We start from the raw sequence: 9,574 nt of genomic DNA, 5'->3' as shown, positions 1-9,574 counted from the left end.
AAGGGCTTCACTTTGGGGTGAACCCCTACAATTCTAAGTTCAAATTTTCCCACTAACAATAAGTATGCTTGTATTTCAATTTGGTTTTAGTTGGCAAATGTCTTTAACTTGGATTTGACAATGTGTCTTTTAATTTTAGTTTCAATTCACATTTATGGGAAACACATACATCTTCGATGTCAAACTTAGTTTCAACTCACATTTATTGAAACTAGTCTATTAAGTTTAGCTTTAACTCACACTTATGGAAAACACACACATCTTCATGACAAACATAGCTTCAATTCACATTTATGAAAACTAGTCTATTAAGTTTAGGTTCAACTCACATTTATGGTAAATACACATCTTCATGCCAAACTTAGCTTCATCTCACATTAATGGCAAGTATACACATCTTACATGGCACGAGATAAATCATTTTTTAGTGTTATTTCAAAAAAAAACTGTCATATATAAAGATGAGTGTGAAACAAGACCCGCGAATTCTAAAAACCTAATACTAATAACTCACCAAATTAGAGTCATGTGAAAGCATGGAGGCCTCACTCAAAATCTGACGAGTAGATAAAGTGATCTTAACGTAGTTTTGTTGAGGATCTTAAGTGCATGTATCTGAATCATTAAAAGAGGCTAGTCGGAGGACATCTCTACATTGAATGTACGAGCAAGTAATATAGCCGAAGCGAAATAACTGAATCAAAGGACCGTAAAAAGATATTGCACAAACTCAACCAATTGTAAAGAATTAACTGAATGAAATCATTTGAACGTTAACAAAAATACTTACTCATCTCTGAAACTCAACATAATAAGTGATATAGTGAAAATACACCTTAACCTCTACCTGGGAGATTCTATAACCGACAACCGTCACTATGAGTTAACTTCCTTTCTTTGGATGAAAGCTCTCAACTAAGTGGATTTACTAAGCAATAAGGATAAATCTAAAAAGTATAATCCCTTACCCAAGTTTGCAGACATGGTTTTTATGAAGATTATGAGTTGCTAAATTTCATCTCATATTGTTGCTCAATACTACTCTCAAAATATATACACTCATGCTCAAATGTATAAAATTATACTCTTTCTATGTTTTGATGTAATTACTCATAATATCCTCTTAAAAGAGGTACTACTCTGAAAATCTGTGGACTCGTAACTCCATTAGAAATCAAAGTTTCTCTTTCCTCAATGTAATAAGATGATATATTTGGGACTTCTTAGTTCCCTTACACTCTTTCTCTTAATCATTTTTCAAACTCTTTCTCATGGTTCCTATTTGCTTTCTCAGAACTCAGTTTAAAATAACTATATTTATTTAAAATTTCTCAATAAGAACTCAATGAATACTCAAGTATAGGGTTCATGCTGTAAAATAGACATGAACCATCAACTCAATAAATCCAATGCACAATATACAACAATCTAATAATTAGGAATAGAAATTCAATAATCATGAATTCAAGAACTCAGAACGCAACATTAACTCATCTCAAGAATACTCAAATCTAAGAATAGAACTCTAGATTACTCTTTTATTGATTTAAAAGTAAACATGGGGCGTGAGGATGAACTAGTGCAACACTATGATAGCTTTACATACTTGATTATAAACCTATAAGAATGAAAACTTTTTTGGAGACTTGATTTTATCTTGAGCTTGAGCAAGAACATTGGTTTTATCGGAGGAAACCTTTGATCCTTGAATCTTGGTGCTTGCTCTCGATAAAGAAACTCTTTTATAAAGTTCTTACAGTGGAAGAACATGAGAAAACCTCGGGTGAAGAATTCTCTCAGTATCTTGAATTTTTGACTTGAAGGTTTTAGGGTTCTTGTTTGAGAAGAGGAACCCTAGGTGAGTTTTAAGAGAACTTCTAAGTACTTCAATGTTTATATTGATGATTTTGAGAGAAAAACTAGCTACTTAAATGATATACTCAGTTAAAATACTAACAAAAAGGGAATAAATAGGGTTAAATAACCGTAAAATGTGTGTAGCAAGCCTTCACGGAAGGGTCTACCATTAATCAAAATTTCTACTGTCTTGTAGGTCCAGTTGTAGAACATTGACTGCATGACAGGCGCTTCACTAAAAAGGCATAACATTTTACTCCAAACTCGAAATGAGACAAATTTAGTGGCGCTTGGAAAGATGGCTCGTATACTTTAATTTTATTAGTCATGGACAACCTAATTCATTATGAACTGAGAGATATAGTTGTTTGAAATTGACCTAAGTAGAATATTAAGTCAAAACTCAATCGGTAAGAAAATTTTCAACTCAACTTTATGCTAGGGGTTTCTTGTGACCTTAATTCATATCTGAATTCATTATCACACAAAAGAATTGAACTTCACACCTAAGTATAATTTAAGAATTACCTGTCAAGACCTTATACGTAATGAAGAATAGTTTGGATCTTAACTTATTAGGATGTAACATCTTTGGACTGAAAAAATATGGAAAAGGGAGTTTGGTGGTTGTAGGTGATTTATTTTGGGATTGACTTTAGCTACTGATAGTATGAATCATCGTAGAAGAAGAGGTGCATTTTCTAAAAGTTGGATTATAATTGTATTAAAAGTATATTAAATATAAACAATAGTTTTATTATAGGGCAACTTTCACATATAGCAAACATAAAATTTATATTTGTATGTTATAACAAAGTTTGTATAATCGCGCTCCGTAGCAAACATATATATGTATAATTCGTTATACATATACAATTGAAGAGAATTGTATAAAACGAAGTGTATAAAATGAAGTGTATAAAACAAGCTGTATAGTTATAAGTGTATAGGGCGATTATATACAATTTGAATTTGAATAAAATGTGAAAGAGAGAAAGACAAAAGAGACTTGGGCAGGAAAAATACAATTGAATCGACTATATACAATTTGTATAAAACGAGAAAGAGAGAAAGACAAAAGAGACTTGGGCATGGAGTACTTTTATTGTTTAATTATAAGTGTGTAGGACAAAAATATATGTACGTATTTGCATGTGTATATACAATTTTCTCTCGCTTTATACAATTAGAAACACAATTTATACAATTCTATTGTATAAAGCGAGAGAGGCGAGTGACAGGAAGCGAGTGAGAGAGGGAGAGTGGCGAGCGAGAAATATGAGGGAGAGAGGGACTGACAAACAATTTGCTATGGAACACAAATAAATCAAACGATAGCTACTATGTTTATTTTATATTATTAATTTGTCATTCTATACAAGTATCCCTTTATAATACGATTTGAATTTGATACTATACATTGTGAGAAATTCGATTATTGTTTTTTAACAAATACAATACATTTCTAACAATATAAAATCAATTTAGATTGTACTGAAATATTTGAATTTCACACATATTATTTATAATATATTTGTATTAAAAATATTTTACTTGTGTAGAGTCAAACTATAAAAACTTTGACTAACATCTTACGATGTATCTTTTATCAGATTGATATGTAATAAATTGATATTTATAGTACTTTTCGTATAAATTTTGAATATTTAAATATTTTATTTAAAATATTAAATTAATTTAATTTAATTTAACTTTAAATATTAATCAAATTGACTTTCGAAAAACATAACATAACAAATAAAAATTTAATAAACAATATTTAAGTAATTGGACCAATTATCAAGTGTGGAGCAGAAGCAGAATCTTTCATTTTCCAAATGCATTAATTTGACTAAATTATTACTGTTATTGTAAAAAGATAAACATAAAATTTCAAGTTATTTCATTTTGTGTTAATTTCAATCTTACATAGAAATATATTAATAAAATCTTTGAAAATAAAAATTCATATCATGATTAGTAATAATAATTATTATATATATATATGAAAGTGGTACCAATTAGCATACTTCATTAATGTGTTTGGTCAAATAGTCTTTGCTTTATTCATATTTTTTCCAATACATATGGAATAATAATCATTTTATTTCTAATTATAAATAATTTATGTATTATAATTTGTTAAGTAAATCAATAAGTTATGTATAATAAATAGCAATAAGTGGCCCTCTAATATTAAAAGTTACTCAAATCTATTTTTAAGTCAGCTTAAAAATTTTTGAATGTTTGACAAATATAAAAATAACTCAAAATAAGTTTTAAAAAATTACTTAAAATAAGTTTAAAAGTGTTTGACCAGGTTAAAAATAACTTGAAATAAGTTAAAAATCAAAAGTACGTCTCTTCTACTTTATATTTTTTACTTAAAAGTCATTTCAATTTGACTTGACAGCTATGTTTTTTTGTAAGTCAATCCAAACAAGTCGTTAGTCAAACTTTTTTCTCAATGAATATTTTATTATATTAGGAATTTCCCTTGACTGAAGACAACAAAGGAATGATATTAATTTTGGGGTTAATTTATTCAACTAAATATTTTTCCAAATATAGATATTTTTTCTGTTTTTTTCTCTTATCCCTTCTCTATAAATTTCCAATTTTTTTTTCAAAACATTATAAACTTCTATTTACAATGGGGATTTGCTCTGGAAAAATTTCAAAACTTGATCATGCTTCTTCTAGCCTATTTTTTGGTACAATTCCCTTTTTTATTTCAAATTTATCTCTACATTTTTTGTATATAATTTGTATACAAAAGTTAGAACATCATGATTTGTTATGTGTCATTAGCCAAGGTTCTGTGATTTTACACTAATCGTGGAATCAGAAATTTCACTAAGAGTTTCGAGAAAAATGCAATAATGTCACACCTAGATTTTTGAACTTTTTTGAGTCACCTTTGTGGCTACACTAGAAAACTATAATTTATTGCTATCAAAATTTACAATTATTAGCTTCTGCCTGACGCGCTCTGTCTTTATTCAGTCTTTTGTATTTGGTTTTGCATAGAAGTTTGTTGCTTTCATATATTGAATTACAAAGTACATAACTTGTTGTACTAGAGAAACTTAAGTGGAGTAACATGAACAGTAAGGATTCATATACTCGAAAGTCGAGCCTAACTTTGTTGGCAATTTTTATTTCAAATTTATCTTTACATTTTTTGTATATAATTTTGTATACAAAAGTTGAACATTATGATTTGTTTTGTGTCATTAGCCAAGGTTCTATGATTTGAACTAATCGTAGAGCCAGAAACTTTTACTAAGAGTTTCGAGAAAAATGCAATAATGTCATACCTAGATTTTTGAACTTTTTTGACTCACCTTTGTTGCTACACTAGAAAACTTCAATTTTATTGCTGTCAAAGTTTGTAATAATAGCTTCTACCTGACGCGCTCTGTCTTTATTCATTCTTTTTTGTATAGAAGTTTGTTGCTTTGATATATTGAGTTACAATGTACAAAACTTGTTGTACTATACTAGAAAGTCGAGCCTAACTTTGTTTGCGATTTTTATTTCAGATTCTAATTCTGTCTCTTCAAGCAGTGTGAAGAAGGAACAGTTTCATTCTCATAAACACTCATTTCATAGCAGTTGTTGCTCAAACGATTCGTTTGTTCCGAGCAACCTCAAGTCATTTACGTACAACGAACTTAAAAATGCAACTAAGAACTTTCAAGCTGATAGTCTTCTTGACGAAGGACGTTTTGGTTACGTCTTCAAAGGATGGATAGATGAGACTACATTTGCTCCTTGCAAACCAGGAAGTGGTATGGTTGTAGCTGTCAAGAAACTCAAGCCCGGACGCTTCCAAGGGCATAGAGAATGGCTTGTATGTCGTAAAGAACTTAAAAACTCTTAACTTTCTAGGTCTAATTGTCAAGGTATTGTCCGCTTTAGACCTAACTTCAGGGCGTCATGGTTTTGTCCCTTCGGGATTTAGATGCCCTGCATGTTGAAATCCTGACTCCGCCTTTTGTGATCACTAAAAGTGGACAATACCTTGGGAGTTAACATCTTTTGACACACTTGTACTATTGTGATTTAACTTTGTTTTTCGAAATGCAGGCAGAGGTTAACTACTTAGGGCTGCTTTACCATGAAAATTTAGTGAACTTAATTGGATATTGCGCGGAGCTTGATAACAGACTTCTTGTATATGAAGTCATGTCAAAAGGAAGTTTGGAAAATCACTTATTCAAAAGTGAGTCGTCGAATCTCTTTACATTTGTTTTCGTATGCTTAATTATAACGTTGACGATTAACCTCTTCTGTGAACAGAGGGAGCTAAGGTTATACCTTGGGCTACACGAATGCGTATTGCAGTAGATGTTGCACGAGCCTTGTCCTTCTTACACGGTCTTGATGCAAGTGTTGTTTACCGCGATCTCAAGGCTTCAAACATACTACTTGATTCAGTAAGCTCTCCAAAACTGAAATAGTAATGATTCGCATTAGACAAGTTACAACTTTTGAAGTCGCGTAAGTTTTTCATTGCACTTCTGCAGGATTTCAGTGCCAAGCTATCGGCTTTTGGTCTTGCAAGAGATGGTCCTCGTGGAGACAGAACTCGTTTCTCGACTAGAGTTTGTTGTACTAGGGGTTATGCTGCACCAGAATATCTTGCATCAGGTTTCTAAATCTTACCGTCAATGCATAGAATTTAAACTCTTTGCTACTTTTGCACGCGACTAACGTGGTAAAGGCCTCTTGTTCACCAAACTTTCCAATTCAACTTGTTCATAACAGGTAACTTGACACCACAGATTGATGTTTATAGTTTTGGAGTTGTTCTACTAGAGTTGCTATCGGGAAAACGATCAACGAGTGCTGAAAATGCAGGAGGTGCTGATGAGAAATTGGTGGAATGGGCAAAACCATTCTTATGTGATAGTAGGAGAGTGTTGAGAATAATGGACATAAGGTTGGGAGGAAAGTACTCAAAGAAAGGTGCACAAACTGCAGCTTCCCTTGTCCTGAGGTGTGTCGACGTCGATCCGAGGCTTAGGCCAACAATGGATGAGGTTCTAGCTACACTAGAACTTGTAAAAGCACCAAAAGTTGTCATGTCTGTTCACAACAGATTAAACAAAGCAGATGACAAGTTAGTCTCAAGAGAAGACAAAGGTGCACGGTCGATCTCCCGGAGGCGGAACCAGGATTTTCATCGAGGAGAGTCGAAATATAAAGAAGAGTCCCAAGGCAAGTACCTTTAGAGAATGCCCAAGAATGTTCAAAACTAAAACACTTTATTACTTGTTGAAATATATACAAGTCTATCATGTTAGTCAATATTGATTGGTCACATTTGAATCGAAAAATGTCTAATTAAAACACTTTATTACTTGTTTTGAAATGTCCAATTGGAACATAACTTTAGTTCAAATGTCTAAATGAAATATCGGGACAAGTTTAAGTGGTTGACTATGTATTAAGCCGAAACGTTTTGAAAAGAAAAATTCTTATACAAGGAAAAACACTTCCCTAATAGAAATAACGAAATCAAATCCAATAATAACCTTTGTATACCAAATACAAGAAAATTACTTATTTTTCAAGAAAATATTTTCTTCCGTATGAAACTTGTACAAGCACCAAAAAAAAAAAAAGTAACGAAAACAAATTTCATAAAAATGACATTACACAATAATTATTTCCTCCCCCACAACCCTAACACCCCTGCCCCCAACTTCATGTTACTTATATACCGAACATTTATTTTCCTGGAAAACATTTTCTTTCGTATCAAACACACCTTTTATATTAGTTCATAAGTTGGAAGGCAAAGAATTTAAGTGTTTGCACTTGAAAAAGGATACTACAGTTGTCCCATATTGATATTTGTATAAGAAAGTGGGTGAAGCATAGGGTTATATAAGCCAAGGCTACTCTACATGGTTAAAATTATTTTTGCGCTTGGGGCAATGACGTAGCTAGTGAGGTTCTAACCGAGGCGCGTCTATTGCTGGTTGAAAACTATTTCCAAACACCCTCATCGGCCTTGGTGTTTGCCAAGGCCGTTGAGAATTTTTGGAAGGGCTTCCCTTTGGGGTAAAGCCCTACAATGCAAGTTCAAATTGTTGATAATATGCCTATTTTATAAAGTACGATTCAAATTTTAGAGATATAACTTAATTAAACTATGGTTAATATTACCTTTTGAACTTATTTTTTATAATTTTGTACATTTTTTGTTTCATGTTGCACACTTTGTGACGTGATTTCACGTAATTGAGACGAGTGGAAGATATTTAAATGCCAGTAAGCCATCTTTAAATTTGGTTATAGTTTGATGGCATTTATGTTATCATTAGGTTGGTTTTAGTTTTTTAGTTGATATCTAGAGTCATGTTGACATCTAAAGTTTAAATAAATACACTCGTCTTATATGGTAATTTGAATACACTCATCTTACATGGTAATTTGAATACACGACAATTCAAACACTCGTCCAACATGGCATGGCTATTCACGTGAGATATAGTTGAATGGTAGTTGCATACACTTGTCCTACATGACAATTTACTCGTCCAACATGGCATGGCCATTCACGTGAGATATAGTTAAATTGCAGTTGCATACACTTGTCCTACATGACAATTTACTCGTCCAACATGACAATTCACGTGAGATATAAGTTGAATTGACTTGTAATTCACGTGAGATATGAATTGATTTTGTATTAGGTCGGATATGTATTTATTTGTTTAATTCTAAGTGTTGTAAATGTAAAGTTGGAGGGAATAGATGTAAGGGCGTGTCTATTTATACATATTCAAGGCTGAAAGGCATAAATATTAAGTTGAGACCAAATTGAACACGTTTTAAGTATTAGAACACATAAATATCAAATTGAGATTAAAATTAAATGATGTTTTTATGTATTATATGCTAATTTGCAAGTGTTACATTTTTGCTGCAAAGTTCACATTGATATGAACAACAATAATTATATTCCCCTAAAAATTCCAAGTTAAATTCCATAAAAAGTCTAAAATCTTTCATCAATAACCAAAGACTTACAAATTTTCTACGCTACTTGCTTTTATGTGATTTTAGGTCTATCAATCTCAATCGATCTTTTTATAACTTATCCATCCTGTGTGTTGTTGTATGTAGTCATTATTAATCTGATATAACCGTACATTCATTCTAATATTCACATCTCTTCAATATTCATGTTATAGATATATTGAACTTTATCAGACTTTCGTAAAAATAAGATAAAAATATTGCGTACAACAAGCCTAATGTGGTTTGAACCTTCTTAGGATCCCGTGCATAAAAATACTTAGTGCATCGAGCTGTTCTTTTTCTTTTTGAAATAATATGATTTTTCAAAGAGAAAAAAAAAGAAATCTGAAAAATCCAATATATTGTATACAATTGCAATCACAATTTTTCCAAAAAGTGATACAAATCAATACAAACTTAATTTAAATTGAAGCAAATTCTACTATTTTTGTCTAATAAAACACCTACCCCTAATAAAACATTTGGTAAAACCTTAAAAATATGGTCCCAAAATTTAAAAAAAAAAATGAAAAAAAAAATAAAATAAGAAATTGCTCATTTTTTTTCTTCCATGTCCTGTTCAGTTTTCCATACAACATTATCTAGGCAGGTTGAAAGATTCTTGTAAAACTGCATAAAAACAAAGAAAATGGTTAAAAGACGATATCGAAAGGCGGGG

General features: G+C 31.3%; 2 protein-coding genes and 1 non-coding gene across 3 annotated transcripts in view; 2 read left to right on the top strand and 1 right to left on the bottom strand.

Moving 5' to 3' along the window:
- The first annotated feature begins 5,503 nt into the window (after positions 1-5,503).
- Positions 5,504-7,097, top strand: LOC107016592 (probable serine/threonine-protein kinase PBL2). The gene is made up of 5 exons (XM_027914045.1): positions 5,504-5,713; positions 5,950-6,085; positions 6,163-6,299; positions 6,390-6,513; positions 6,631-7,097. Exons 1-5 carry the CDS (start codon positions 5,654-5,656, stop codon positions 7,095-7,097), a joined length of 924 nt encoding a protein of 307 aa, XP_027769846.1. The 5' UTR covers positions 5,504-5,653.
- A 690-nt stretch (positions 7,098-7,787) lies between these two features.
- On the top strand, positions 7,788-7,940 carry LOC114075764. The gene has a single exon (XR_003576153.1). It is a non-coding gene; the product is annotated as a U4 spliceosomal RNA (small nuclear RNA).
- Positions 7,941-9,236: 1,296 nt separating this feature from the next.
- Positions 9,237-9,574, bottom strand: part of LOC107007745 (CBL-interacting serine/threonine-protein kinase 3-like) — a 6,367-nt gene continuing 6,029 nt past the window's right edge. The window contains exon 15 of the mRNA XM_015206503.2: positions 9,237-9,525. Within this exon, the coding sequence (XP_015061989.1) occupies positions 9,451-9,525 (75 nt within the window). The 3' untranslated portion in view covers positions 9,237-9,450. The remainder of the gene's footprint in view (positions 9,526-9,574) is intronic.

This window comes from Solanum pennellii, chromosome 1 (genome assembly GCF_001406875.1).
Source record: "Solanum pennellii chromosome 1, SPENNV200".
Classification (NCBI taxonomy): domain Eukaryota; kingdom Viridiplantae; phylum Streptophyta; class Magnoliopsida; order Solanales; family Solanaceae; genus Solanum; species Solanum pennellii.
The sequence above is the reverse complement of the archived record's forward strand: the minus strand, read 5'-3'. Positions and strand labels throughout refer to the sequence as shown.